General features: G+C 45.3%; 1 protein-coding gene across 2 annotated transcripts; it reads right to left on the reverse strand.

Moving 5' to 3' along the window:
* Positions 1–563: 563 nt before the first annotated feature.
* Positions 564–12,375, reverse strand: Adipoq (adiponectin, C1Q and collagen domain containing). Of its 2 annotated transcripts, none has more exons than XM_005383261.2 (3): positions 12,272–12,375; positions 3,572–3,793; positions 564–2,250 (listed from the first exon to the last, which is right to left on the reverse strand). In XM_005383261.2, the coding sequence occupies exons 2-3, from the start codon at positions 3,783–3,785 to the stop codon at positions 1,721–1,723; spliced, it is 744 nt and encodes a 247-aa protein (XP_005383318.1). In that variant the 5' UTR covers positions 3,786–3,793; positions 12,272–12,375; the 3' UTR covers positions 564–1,720. The 2 variants fall into 2 exon arrangements, with proteins under 2 accessions (XP_005383318.1, XP_005383319.1); XM_005383262.2 differs by lacking the exon at positions 12,272–12,375 and adding an exon at positions 12,030–12,121.
* Between the last annotated feature and the right edge of the window lie 1,586 nt (positions 12,376–13,961).

Genomic DNA, 13,961 nt, shown 5'->3' on the forward strand with positions numbered 1-13,961 from the left:
AAAGAAGAAGAAATTCAAGAGGCTCAAATCTTCCCTGAACTTGTCAGTACCAATGGAAAGATGGCTTCCAAATTCCTCCGTAGGTTTTGTGTTTCAAGCTCAAAATCTTTGAGGGAGAATGTTCTGGAAAGTCCAATTATCCTAACCTCAGTGGGAAAGATTCAAGCTGTCCATGTGAACAAAAATGGGATGTCTAACACCAGGAAATTCCTAAAATGGCAGTGTTTTTCAAGATAAAAATTGGTTATGTGGAATGATTGAAGTGGAGTTAATTCTGGGTAGACATGTGTTGCAAGAGGTTGGCCTTCATGAGGCATGTGTTAAGGACCTGTGAAAGATTCAGAGGTGAGGGAAGCACTGTCCTTACCACAGAGTTGCCCCTCCTCTCAGGGTAGACGTCTTCGCACCCAGCATTCTCAGCAATGGCTAAACATAGAGAAGCACTGGAAGTACAGATGTCCCCCAAGAGCTTCATGCACTCATAGGTGGGACTTTTGGAAGGTGACTGGATTATGGGGACATGTAGCTGACTTGCTATTAGGAGGTGGAGTCTGGTCAGAAGAGGCGGGTCCCTGGGGGTGTGGTCTCAAAGGGTTCCTCTGCCTCCCAGCTCCTCCCTTCAGTCTCTGCTTCCTGTCTGTGCGTCAGGTGAGCAGTGACTTCTCTGTCCTGCCCTGTGCCAGGCCATCTTGCCTTGGAGCCAGCTGACTGTGCAGTGAACCATGATCCAAAATAAACCTCTCCTTCTTTAAGTTGTGAGTGTTAGGTATTGTGTCTGAGGGACAAGAAAGTAATTAAGACAGGAGCACATCATGGAAGCTCCTAGCCAGGAGACCCTGGGGAACGTGGAGGGTTTCAACATAGGGAAGTGAAAGTTGTTTTCCCTGCTGGAAAAAACAGCGCGAGGGGAGACACAGGGAAGAAAAACTGCAGCACAGGTCAGGGGCCATTGAGTAGTCCAGCAAATCCTCAGAGCACCACCTTCTCTGAGAGAGCTCTGCTGGGGAAAACTTTTAACTTGATAAAGGCAAATTCAGAGGCCCCCGGTCAAGGTGGGGAACAGATCCCTACTGAGACTCCAAAGAGGCCATGTACTGTGTAGGTTTTGTGTTTCAAGCTCAAGCTAACGCTTTGAGGAAGAATGTTCTGGAGAGCACCATTACCCCTAACCTTTTGTACTTCTACATAAAGGGCACAGTTAGTGGGAAAAGCCCATGATTCTGGGTTTGATTTTTAGCTCTGCCACTTAATACCTGTGTGTGACCTGAAACATTCACTTACTGTCTCAACCCCAACTGTGAAAAGGAGAACAATATCTTTCCCAGGTGCCTGGCAGGATTGGCATGAATGGAGAGGCACAAAATAGCATTTTTAACTACTTCCTTGTAGCTGTTACCATATCATTGATACAAAGCCCACCAATAAATGTTATTACTGTCCAATGTTGCTACTACATAAGAGATCCTGGAGGGACGGGGTCATGGGTCTCCTGGAGGGACGGGGACTGGGAATGCAGTATGTGATTTTTAGATAAAGGCACTGGATGGATGGATGCATGGATGGATGGATGCATGCATGCATGGATGGATGACTAAATGCACAGATAACATTCAGAACTTTCAGACTAGATAGTAAAATCAATCTCTTAATTATGCTGAAAGCTTGTTGACTGAAAGATTTAATTGACTTCTGGGCTGTGTGGACTGATGGAGGATCTAAATTAGGAGGGATCAGTGATATCATGGTACAGAAGGAAGCCTGTGAAGGTAGAATCATTGATATTATCTGCATAGAGTCCACTGTTGTCTCCATTCCCATACACCTGAAGCCAGACCTGGTCACCCACACCCAAGTGGAGGAGTACAGAGCCAGAAGCCTGGTCCACATTCTTGTCCTGGTACTGGTCGTAGGTGAAGAGCTCAGCCTTGTCATTCCTGAAGAGGCTGACCTTCACATCCTTCAGATAGACTGTGATGTGGTAGGAGAAGTAGTACAGCCCAGGGATGCTGCAGTGGAATTTGCCTGTGGTACCATCGTAGTGGTTCTGCTGATTATAGAAGATCTTGGTGAAGCGAATGGGGACATTGGGGACGGTGACATGGGTCTCCAGCCCCACACTGAATGCTGAGCGGTACACGTAAGCACCTTCTCCAGGTTCTCCTTTCCTGCCTGGGGTTCCTGGAAAGCCTCGGGGACCTGCAGCCCCAAACACTCCAGGGTCACCAGTGTCACCTTTAGGACCAATAAGACCTAGAGAATAAGAAGACTTCAGTGACCACAAGGAATAGGACTGTCTCTGAGACCTCCAACTGCAGTATGCCTGACAGAGCGAGGAGAGACGTCATCTCCTCTCTCCACATTTCCCACGGACTAGCAGCTTTCCACAAATTCACCTCCAACCTATAACAAGGCTCTGTTAGACAAAGCAAAGGGAATGAAGGGAAGGGAACCTTAAAGGAGAGTAACAGGGAATGAGTAGGGCCAAAATATGTCATGTGTGTGTGTATAAATGCCACATAAAACCCAACATTTTGTAAAATTAGCATGCACTAATAAAAATATCTTGAAAAGAGCTCTTGATGAATGAATGAATGAATGAGTGAGTGAGTGAATGATTGAGTAAATAGACAAATAATGTTCAGAATCCTCAAAGCTAATAAAGTCAATCTCTTAACTCTCCTGAACGCTCATTGACTGTTTGACTTTTGCACTGTTTGGCCTGGTGAAAGCTCTGAGTTATGATCAGCCAGTGTTCTGAACATCATCCGTCCATTTACTCATTCAGTTACTCCTTAATTCATTTGTCAAGTATCTCTCAATATTTTCCACAGCCCAGCAAGTTCCCATACATTCACCTCCAACCTACAAGTCTCCGTTAGAGACCCTCTGCCCTGCCACCGCTTTGTGTGCTGGCTCAGCCAAACGCAGCTTCACCCTCTTTGCTCTCTGTCCACAGTGACCTTTCCTCTGTTCTGCCTCCACATCCTTCAAGGCCTGGCTCAAATGCTGCCTCCCGCATGACGCTGCGTGGCTAACCCAGATCTGCACAGAGTGCATTCTCTTTGTGTCCTACACTTTGGGCATTTGGGTTTTTTTGTTTGGTTGGTTGGCTTTGTTATTGCTTTTGTGTTTTTGTTTCATGTGTGATTTGGGGCATTTATTCACATTCAGTTTGGCACACTTGGAGTAGATTTTCTTGTAGTGACTACTAAAAGTCTTATACTTTAGAACCAAGGGCCCTCAAAAGCTGGGGTATGTGGTGAGTGTGTCTCAATGCCACTGGATGAAACAGGGATTGAGGAGGAAAGGAGAATAGTGTGAACATATTGGGCATAGGGGTGGGGAGGTGATGGGGAAGGAGAAATGGGGAAGAAGACGCAGGTAGAGTAGGGTCCAAGTGTACCTGGATAGGGAGGCACTACGTAACCTCTCCCAGGAAAACCAATCCTACATCCATTCTAGTTTGCTTATGTGTTACGAAAAAGTTTTGCTCTCTTCCTGTGTCCAAACCTTTGAGGCCTCCTCCACCCAGGAGCAGCTGTGATGAAAGGATGCCAAGTCTTGTTCTTACCTGCATCTCCTTTCTCACCCTTCTCTCCGGGGGTGCCATCTCTGCCATCTCGGCCTGGGATCCCATTGTGGCCGGGATGCCCTGGGATGCCTGCCATCCAACTCGCACAGGCCCCCTTGGGTAGCGGAAGCGGCGCCTCTGCCTCTGCGGGAGGGGGTTCCTCGGCATGGCTGGGCAGGGCTAACAGCAGTAGAACAGCTCGCAGCACTAGCATCTTGAGCCCTGGAATGCACGTGTGCGCTGTCAGCCACGGAGAGGCAGAGCCGCGCCGCACACCCACTCAGGACCTGCCCGCGCTCAATCCAGCTCAGCACAGCCCACTCGTAAAACTGCTCTCAATACTCACCTCCTCCAGGAAGACTTTTCTGTCCGCCCAGCCTACCCTGATCTCTTTCCGTCTGAAATTTGCAATGCTTACGATGAGTCTCTGTGAGCAGTCACCTTTCCTCTGCAGAATTGTGAGTTTAGCGATGGCGCGCCAGCCCTCCTCTCCCCAGCCTCAGGCCCAGTCTCAGGGAAAGCTCCAAGCGTCAGTTTTCCAAGAATCCACCCTTGAGTTTTTCACTACTCAGATCTCTCTCCATTCCACTCTAACCACCCTCCCTCTCCTTGGCGGCTTTATTCTCCTCTCTCAACTTGTCTTTCGTTTTCGGTGTCTGTTCCTCCTCCTTTCTCTCCCATTCTATTTCCCTCTCTTCACTTCTCCTGGCTCACAGGTTTTACCATTGGTATATTTTACACACGTGCACACACACACACAACTCAACCCTTGCCTTGAGTTAAGCAGGCAACCGGGGATATGTTGTCCCATAGGAAGATCTACTGATTTTTTTTTTTTTTTTTCTTTTTTCTTCCGGTACTGGGAATCGAACTCAAGATGTTGCACTTGCCAGGCAGGCGCTGTGCCGCTAAGCTAAATCCCCAGCCCTGATCTACTGATCTTTCACCTGGGCCACCTTCAGCCGCTCCTCTTCACCCTCCTAGTGCTTATTTAGACTTCAGGACACTTGGGATGGCACCTCCTGCAGGAAGTCCTGTCCTCCCTCTGCCCCCTGGGTTGGTCGTTCCTCCTTCCTCTCCCCAGTTCCCTGACTGACCTCTATTATCTCCCCGACACACACTGGACACTAATACTTCCTCTGCTCGCCTGTGTCCCTACTTGACATCTAGCACCAGAGTGCAAGCCCAGCATGCCACCAGCACAGAGCAGGCACTGAGGAAGTATGTCTGCAATGAAACCAGAACTAGCCCAATAGAGTCAGGAAGAAGGAGGGAAAGAAGGAAAAGGAAGAGGAGGAGAAATGAAGGGAAAAAGGAAAACAGAAGAAAAAGGAAGGCAGGAGGATGAGGGGTGTTTGAAGTATAGATTCTGGGAGCCCCAGAAAAAAGCACAAGTGGAGTGTGCGGCCAGGACACTCCAGTCCCCGCATCATCCACCCGCAGTGCCTCCCAGCGAGGGTCGAACGCAGGCATAAGGTGCTGGTGCTCTCCTAGATTCCGCTCTGACCTGAGGATGATTATAGACCCCCAAATCTGGTTGCAGGCATCTTACTCTATCTGTGCTTCTCTCAACAAGAAATTGGGACACGGCATCACAGAGATGGAAAGAAGTCCTAAAATCCTGGATCAGAGGCAACCCTGAGGCCCTATTCGGTTCAGTTAATTTCAAGAACCTGACGCTAAACAAAATGTACTCCATGTGCATTATTTTACCCCACAAGCTCACTATTTTGCATCCAGTTGTTTGTCTAGATTACATGAAGGCACTAGAATTAACTATATTTTAGGACAAATCTGCTCCTCTAACAAAGATGTAGGAAAAATTCTGCTTGGTAATCTGTCCCCAAAGGTGTACACGATTCCGGGAATCTCATTCTACGCCCCATTAGCTGGGGTTCCGTGCTGCCCCATAAAGGTGATGCAATCAATACACCTTTCATCTATATCTTGTGTGTGTGTGTGTGTGTGTGTGTGTGTGTGTGTGTGTGATATTATATAAGCTTTTTGGAAACCACAGCAAAGAAAGAAATCCTCATAAAATTTTTTTAAAAGTTTTAAAGGAAAGAAATCCTTAACCCTAAGAAGTTCTCTATTTTTAACCATAGCAGAAATCATACTCCACATAGAAATTTATTCCTCTATTTTTGTTTCATGATTTCCTAGTTTTTGTAATCACCACTTCAAATATCTGTATGCTAGTATGCACAGTACATACTTAAAGTGAACATAGCCAAATTATACTTGACCATTTCTATTTTGTTGAACTTTTAGCTTATTTCCATTTTAAAATGTTATTTTATATTCTGTTACAAAATGTTTTATTTTTGTTTTTGTTGTTGTTTTGGGTTTTAGGGGTTTTTTTGTGTTTTATTTCTTTACCAAGAATTGAATTCATGACCTCATGCTTGCCAGGCAGGCACTGTGCCACTGAGCTATATCCCTGGCCCTAACAAAATGTTTTATATATTGATTTCAAAATAATATTTAAACATCCTTAGGTATATAGGTATTATATCTTTAGGTATAGGTATATCCTTAGGTATAATTTTTTCAAAAATTATTCCACTACGATATATTTCTAGAAGTAAATTATTGAACCAAATAATATGACTTGTTTTTGTTTCTGTTTTTGTTTTTGAGACAGGGTCTCACCCTGTAAGCCCAGACTGGCCTTGAATTTGAGTCAATCCTCCTGCCTCAGCCTCCCAAGTGCTAGGATTATAGGCGTGCAACACCAGGCCTGGCAGAGTATGAATATTTTTAAGTCTCTTGGTACAGATTCCCATACCAGACTCTGTAATGCTACCATCCAATAGCATGTTAATGTGTGTACAAAAAGGCCCATCTGACCCAATCTCACTAGCTTTGGATATTACCATAAAAACATTTTGTTGCTGCTAGCTTAGTGAGCAAAAGAAATGTTACCTCACTTCTGTAGTTTGTATTATTCAGTCATTATGAGTTACACATGTTGTTAAAGGCCTATTTCCTAATTTAATCCCCTTATTCATAATATCTCTATGAGTGTCCTTTGTTACCCAATTTACAAAGAACATGATATATTTTTAAATGGAGTTGTGTGACCTCTCAACACCGTGTCATACATGTAACTATACTCTCTAGTGTGTGTAATACCATTTTATAGACTAATCTTGATTTTATATACGCAGAAATTCTAGTTTTTATTTATCCATCTCTGTTGATATTTTTCTCTGTCCAACTGTTAAGCAGTCCCTAATACAAGCTGGGATTTGGTAAATATTTTATTTCCTCCTTTCTCTTATCATTTGATATATTTAAATTTTCATTCCTTATAACATTTCTGATTTTTCTGATCATGCTCTAACCGGTGATTTTTCCCTACTTGAAGAGCAGCTCTTTAAACGCTTTAAGTAAATTACTATCGATATGACGTATCATTTATCATGTATCCAGTTGTAGTGTCGTCTTATAAGTAAGAATTGGAAGTGAAACTGGCGGATAGGGAGGAAGGAGAAAGAGAAGCGCAGATCACAGCCCAGGAGACCCCGGCTGCTGCTCCAGGGTAGGAGACCCTGTTCCCGACTTGCTCTAATCATCTCTGTGTGCCTTTGTCGCCCTCTACTGGATGTGGAAGGTTCGGGAGAGTGTTCTCAGCCCGCCGGAAATAATATTGAGAGGAAACCTCGGCTTGGCTAGCTCCAAGATAACAACGAGGTGAGTCAGATGAGAAGCCCGGACGGAGAGACTAGAGAATCCCTTTTTGTAGAGAGGGAGCTTTATTCAGAGACTTAAGGTTTCACGTGTCAGTGGACTCTGCCACTGTTTGTCATCTCTGCCCTTCTTCCTTAGTTTTAGCAATAAAGCTCGTGAGAACTTTGGGTCTGTGCTAGTTTTCCCCAAATATGAGGATGAAAAAAATCGGAGAGGTTATGGTTTTCTCCATAAGGAGACAGAAGGATGCAGAATGCGTGCACTAGTGGAGGACTCTGAAGATAAAAGGGTGAGCCCGGCGTGGTGGCGCACGCCCATAATCCCAGCACTTGGGAGGCTGAGGCAGGAGAATCATTGCCAGTTCAAGACCAGCCTGGGCTACAAAGTGAGCTCAAGGCCAGCCTGAACGGCTAGCGAGACTCTGTCTCAAAAAGACAAAAAGAGAAAAAGGGTGTTGGGGCTTACCCTGCTCAAACTTGAAGAAGGCAAAGAAGGAGGTCGCTACAATTCTCTGGTTCTTCTCATTCTGTCAAATATTGAGACCCTCTTCTCCCAACCCAAAGGAAGACCCTCTGCACCTAACACTTCAGTGTTACGCGCTGTTTTCTCCCGTACAGTCAGTCTGGGTTCCACGCGGGTGGCAGGAAGTAAAAAGCCCGAAAAGTGGAGAGACAGGGTAGCACACCATCCTGAGACCTTTCCGACGCTATGAGCAGATTCTGGTTGAAGAAGCAGGCTGCATTGTAAGGTATTCTGCAGCGGGGGATCAGCAGCTAATCACAGTTAAAGTTCAGGGCAGAGAGTCCTGGTTTTCAAAAGCAATTTCTTTCCGAACCATTTCTGTTCTCTGTTCAGATAAAGAAATTGTTACTTGACTTTGAAAGACCTTTTATTTCTACAAAGGAAAATGGTATTAAATGAAACTGAGCAGCTAAAAAGAAAGATAAACTCGAGGCTTTTATAGGTAAATGGACGCAACTAGACACCATATGCATAAGTGAAATAAATCGGATGTATAAACATCGCATCATCTCCCTAGTGGAGGAACCTGAAAGAGTAAATAAAATCTGGAGGGTGCAATGGATATCATGAAAGGGAAAGAATAGCTGGAATGAGGGAAGAGAAAAAGGAGGGAAGGAAGAAAAGGGAAAAATTATATGTGTGCACACAAGATGGCTAAGACAGTTGTACTGTTGGTTTGTTGCAAGGAACAACTAATGTCCAATTGTTTGATCAATTTTTGTGTGTGTGGTTTTTTCTAGGACCGGGAATTGACTCATAACCTTGCGCTTGCCAGGCAGGTGCTGTGCCGCTGAGCTAAATCCCCAGCCCCTATTTACCCAATCTTGCATGCTTATATCTGGTTATCTGAGCAACTGCTTTGAGGATAACAATATACAGTACAACAATTGTTAATGTCCTATCATCTTGTTTTGAAGTTCTGTGTCATTTTTATCATCTTTGTGTTCTTTTGTTTCTTGACTTCTTTTTGTTATTTTGTTTTTCTTCTTTTCCCTTTAAAATAATAAAAATAGATAAATAAAGGAAATTTTAAAAATAAAATGTCAAAGCCACATATTGGGATAAAAAAATAATTAATTAATTAATAAAACTGAGGACAATAAATGATATACAAGACGACATTGGGCCTATAAGGAAAAATTTACGTGAATCCTGAGCTAAAGTCTTATAATTGTTTACCTTTGTAGAAGGCTATTTACAGTCTTTACCTCACTGAATATCTCATTTAATTCTTAGAACTATTTTGAGAGGCCATGTGGGGTGCAGGAAGCATAACTCTAGGATCTTAATACAGTACTTAGCAGTAAATGATTTGTTCTTTCAACGTGTTTCAACCCTCTGTGTTTATCAGTGGATTAAATGGCATGATGCTTAGCACATTGCCTGGCACGTGCACTGATCAGTAGACCTTGGCTAAGGCTGCGTGCATCTTATGAGTGAGGAAAGGGAGTGTCAGAGAAGTTAAGCGACGTTTTAAAGACCCCAGCGCTGAACAAAGAGGAGATGGAAGTCAACTTCTCTGGTCTTTCTGAACCCAATAACAGACTCTTCAACATTCAAGAGTTCACAGGAGGAGAAAAGCATTGTGATCACACACCCTGCCCTCCAGTATGCCTCACTGTAGGACAGAGATGGGAACAGGAGAGAAAATAACATTAAAAAGGGGCTGGGGATTTAGCTCAGCGGCAAAAGCGCCTGCCTGGCAAGCGCAAGGTCGTGAGTTCGGTTCCCGGTACCGGAGAAAAACCAAAACCAAAAAAAAAAAAAAAACCATTAAAAATCTACAGATTATGGGACAAGGGACCTGGCTTCTCAGCTAAGCTCCACCTCCCTCTCCGGGTAACTTAGCTACCACCATCCACCTCTCTGACCTCATGCTCTTTGCCTATAAATGTGAGATGTTAATGCTTGCCTAGCCTATTTTAAAATATTGTTTTGAGAACTAATTGGTAGAAAACATAAAGAGTATTTTATATAAACTTATAAAGTACTCCACACATGAATGAGAGAAGAAAAGCAAATATTTTAGGAACACCTGCTATGAATCACTGCTTTGGAGCTACCATCCTTGGAATCTCATTTTACCCACCCAGCACCAGGGAGTAGAATTCAGTTGCTACAAGAGAAATCCAAGGACCAACGAGGTTCGGTAATTTCTGCCCCAGCATCACACATGAAAGCAGGAAGAGGCATGATGTGAAATGAAATCACCACACTGGCTTTCCCCTGCACTGGCCTTCCCGGAAAGCCTTGCACAAGCAAGGTTCGGTCCCTTTTAAAATTATACGAGGGAGTGGTCATGATGTTTCTGGGATCCTAAGGGGCCGTTGTATGAGATTTCATGGTCACATTACAATGAATGAGAAATTCCACTTTGACCTCCTAGAATTTCAGTATCAACAGCAGAATCTTGTGAAATGCAAGAATTGGGTCCCCTCTGCGATCAGCAAGAGACAGAGCTGTGTGGGGGAAGGTTCACCAAGCTCGGTGCCAACTCCTCCAGCAGGGAAAAAACAACGCTCAAACACAAAACCCAGAGTCAAAGCGACCCCAGAAATCATCGCACTACTGCTCTGCTTTTATAAATGGGAAGGCAAACGAGAAGAAGCAAGATTCACATTTGAGAGATGAGGAAACCGAGAGTAAGGAAATGATTCGTGAGAGGAGCCTGTTCTGACTCCCAAACATTTGTCCTTCCATCACTGCCACTAAAATTATTACACAGAGCTCCGTGGCCTCAGCTTTCTAACCTGCTAAGAGGGTCAGGTGAGATGAGAAACGTGAGAACGCTCAGAAATTGGTGAACATTCTTTGACTCATAATTTGCATGAAGCGCTTTAAGCCTTTCATTTCATCCTCCCATACTTCTGCTTTTGACTGTACTGTAGAAGAGAACCAGAGACGCAAAAAGTCGGCTCTGAGACCACACAGCCATGAGGCTACATGGTACGAAACTGCCATTTTCAAAAATCAAAATGGCAGAATCCGGGCATTTTCACATGGTGAAAGATAATTCCCATCATTGGGAAATGGTGAAAGATAATTCCCATCATCGGGAATTGACTCAGGTTTTTTTGACTCTTAGAAAGAGTATCTAAAAGCTTTCAGCCAGCCTTGGGAGAGCTGTCAGTATTCCCACTCTCAACACACACAAACACACACACACCCATGCACATACACATGCACACCACACAAATGTACACACACAGCCGTACACACACGTATTGTACTCTCCAGGAGCTGGGGAGGCAGAGCACTCCTCCGCTGCACTTTTGAGGATATGTCTCTCTCCATCTGAAGGAATTCCTGCTTCAAAGCTTCTGCTCTCCCCAAAACATCACTTCCTCACTTCAGCCAGTTGTCTGAGACCACTGGCTTGATGCGGAGTAAGTAGAAAGCTTGTCCCCACAGCCACCTTAAAAAGGACAAGGGGTGAGTCCTGTGTCTCTCTGTTAGCCTCACTGGGCGCAAGGAGGCGTAGCCACAGGGGCTGCTGACGAAGCACAGTGCTTGCTTTCTACTGCTCTGCTGTAAGAAGCCGGCTGGCTCCACCATGCTCCTTTGAGCATACCCTTACTAACACAAAGCACCCCCTTGCTCCCCAAACCAGTCAGACAGAACCAGCCCTCTTCCTAATGTGGTTCTGAAGAAGAAATTCAGCTGGGCCCCTTGTGAAGTTGATTCCAAAACCAGAACCTATCCAGACCAGAGAACCATGTCTTCCCACACAGAAGGGGCTGCCCGGACTCCTAAAATCCCTCCCACTCTGACCTCTGCTTCTACAGCTGGAAACCACCAGAAAGCCACAAACGCAGCTCCATGGGGCATGGAGGACTGGGCTTCACAAAGGCCAATGCTTCTATAAGAAAACATCGTTCAAAAATAAGATTTTCCATAAATTCCCCCACTCCATGCCAGCCTCTTCTCTCTTTGTCTCACTTGAGTCCCTCAATCATCCTGTCGGACACTCCCATAGCTGCACATACCCCCAAACCTACAATTCCACATTCACGCTTGTATCTCCCAAACGCAGTGTCTGGCCTGTAGCATCTCCTCAATACATATTTACTGAGTTGGTTGAACGGGATCTAAACTCAAGTCTAAGAGCAGACTTCACTGCGGCTTTTCCCAAACTGCCTCTCTTTGTACCCCTTCCCTTGGTCAAGCTAAGAAGCCATGCATTCCTTTCCCCCCCATTGGACTCCCATCTGTAGATGAACCCTCCCATCTGGCTGACGCCAACCTTTTTCTCCATAGGCATCCTGCCACCAGGCAAGCTGTGAACGGTTCAGGTTAATCCTAGGCAATATGACCAGAAGGAACAATTTTTTCTCTCTTAGAGCTCTGGCAAATTGAGAATGAAACCCTATATCCACCTGGCTTCATTTGAGTTGTGCCCGTATCCATCCTCATGCTGTCACAGGCAGGAAAACCTGGGCGTATCCAGCCACCCCCACCCAGGCTGGAACCTGGAGCTGCTCTTACCCTCTCTTGTGGACTCAGACCCACCGGCAGCAGTCGGGATGGAATTGAGGAGAGGTCCTAACCTCCACAGCCTGGCACTGTTGGGGGCAGGCAGTCCCCACCCCACCACTGGCCTTTCCCATTGGCCAGCCCACTGAGTTCCAGAAACCAATGGGCAGGCATCTTGTCCCTGGCAGCTGCCTTGAGTCTCCACCCCAGAGAACATGGAGCAACCCAGCTTGGGTTTGGGAAGCCAAGTGGAGCTTCGGTCAGAACACTCCGGTTCCCAGACCTTGGCCTTTATTTTTTCCTTTTACCACAGCAACAGAAAATGGGGCAAGGTTAAAGACCACAACAGGAAAACCGGATCTCTCTCCCCAGATTTATATGTGAGGAGAAAGTTCCTCCTATGGCCCAGGAGACCTCCTTTCCCATACATTTACCCTAATAAGCCAGGGACACTGCTGATCGCATCACACCCCTGCTCGCTGAGCAGGATTATGTGTGAGCTTGTGGTTCATAAATCAAGCATTTCAGGAAGAACTACCCAACGGGTTGCGCTAAGGAGGAAATAGAACACATCCTCTGCTCCCTGCCCTGGATGTTCTACTTAGGAAAGACCTGTGTATGAATTCTGAGAGTGAGGTGTGTGGACGTGAGGCCTGGCTAGTTCAAGGAATTTAGAGGTCTTGAATTCTAAAATCTTATGGCCTTTGGGTAATTCTAAGAAAAAAAAAAAAAAACTTACATAAAATTTGATATTGGAACACTATCTTTCAAATTTTCCTGGTTGTAAATCTCAGGATAGTTTTAGAAAGTGTGTGTGTGTGTGTGTGTGTGTGTGTGTGTGTGTGTGTGTAAGAGAGAGACAGAGAAAGAGCCCCCCTTCTGCCAGCACCTTCAACATGCTTACTGGGGACCCAGTGTGCGCTGGCAGCAGCCCGCTGGACTGAGAGTTGCCACCTGCTTAGGTATTCCTCGAGGGCTTAGGCTTGCGGTGACAGCATTCAATACCCAGGGCTCTCTTGGCAAACCCATGTTTTATTTTTGAAGGGCCAGGATCTGAGCCAGTTCTTGCAAGGCAGAAATTCTGATGACCCCAGCAGAGATTTGGGTGCCACTAGCAAATTTCATGAGACGTTCAGAAACAGAATAGTCCCAGGCAGAGGCTGGACACGCATCTATCTGCTCCCCACTGGCCCCACAGAGCTTCACTGCCCACCCATAAAGAAAGTGAAAATCTAATCTATAATTTTGACCTCCTCCTAATGTGCAAATATTTCTAGGGAAGTCATGGTGAGGCAGAGAGAGTGGAGATGTGAGATCCTTTCAAAGGGCCACCAGCTCAGGCAGGAGGTTGTGGAAATGAAGCCATACACAGTTTAGTGGGCAGATTGCACCAAGGAGAAAACAGAGAGCAACTACAGCAACCCTCAGTTACACCACTGTTTTATTTTTATGGTTCCACTTTCTTTTTTATTTTTGGTTTGTGTTACTATCTCTTGCTCCTTACCAGAATGTAGAGCCGGGGCTTTGTCTGTTCAAGAGTGTATCCCCTCCCCGCTAAAACAGGACTTGGTACAAATTAAGTAGCAGTAGTCATTGGATCAGTGAATAAATGAACGAGCATATTCAATCTTCCCGTAGAGACAGCTGTGACTGTCTCCCTTTTTACAAGTAAGGAACCCAGAACTCTTACAGCATAAGTGAC

The sequence above is a fragment of the Chinchilla lanigera genome, unplaced genomic scaffold (genome assembly GCF_000276665.1).
Source record: "Chinchilla lanigera isolate Chin_1 unplaced genomic scaffold, ChiLan1.0 scaffold00019, whole genome shotgun sequence".
Classification (NCBI taxonomy): Eukaryota; Metazoa; Chordata; class Mammalia; order Rodentia; family Chinchillidae; genus Chinchilla; species Chinchilla lanigera.

Coding starts and splice junctions, on each gene's coding strand:
- Adipoq (XM_005383261.2), bottom strand. CDS start 3,785: ATGCTAGTGCTGCGAGCTGTTCTACTGCTGTTAGCCCTGCCCAGCCAT. Junction 2,251..3,571: donor GGGTGAGAAAGGAGATGCAG/GTAAGAACAAGA, acceptor CTTATTCTCTAG/GTCTTATTGGTCCTAAAGGT.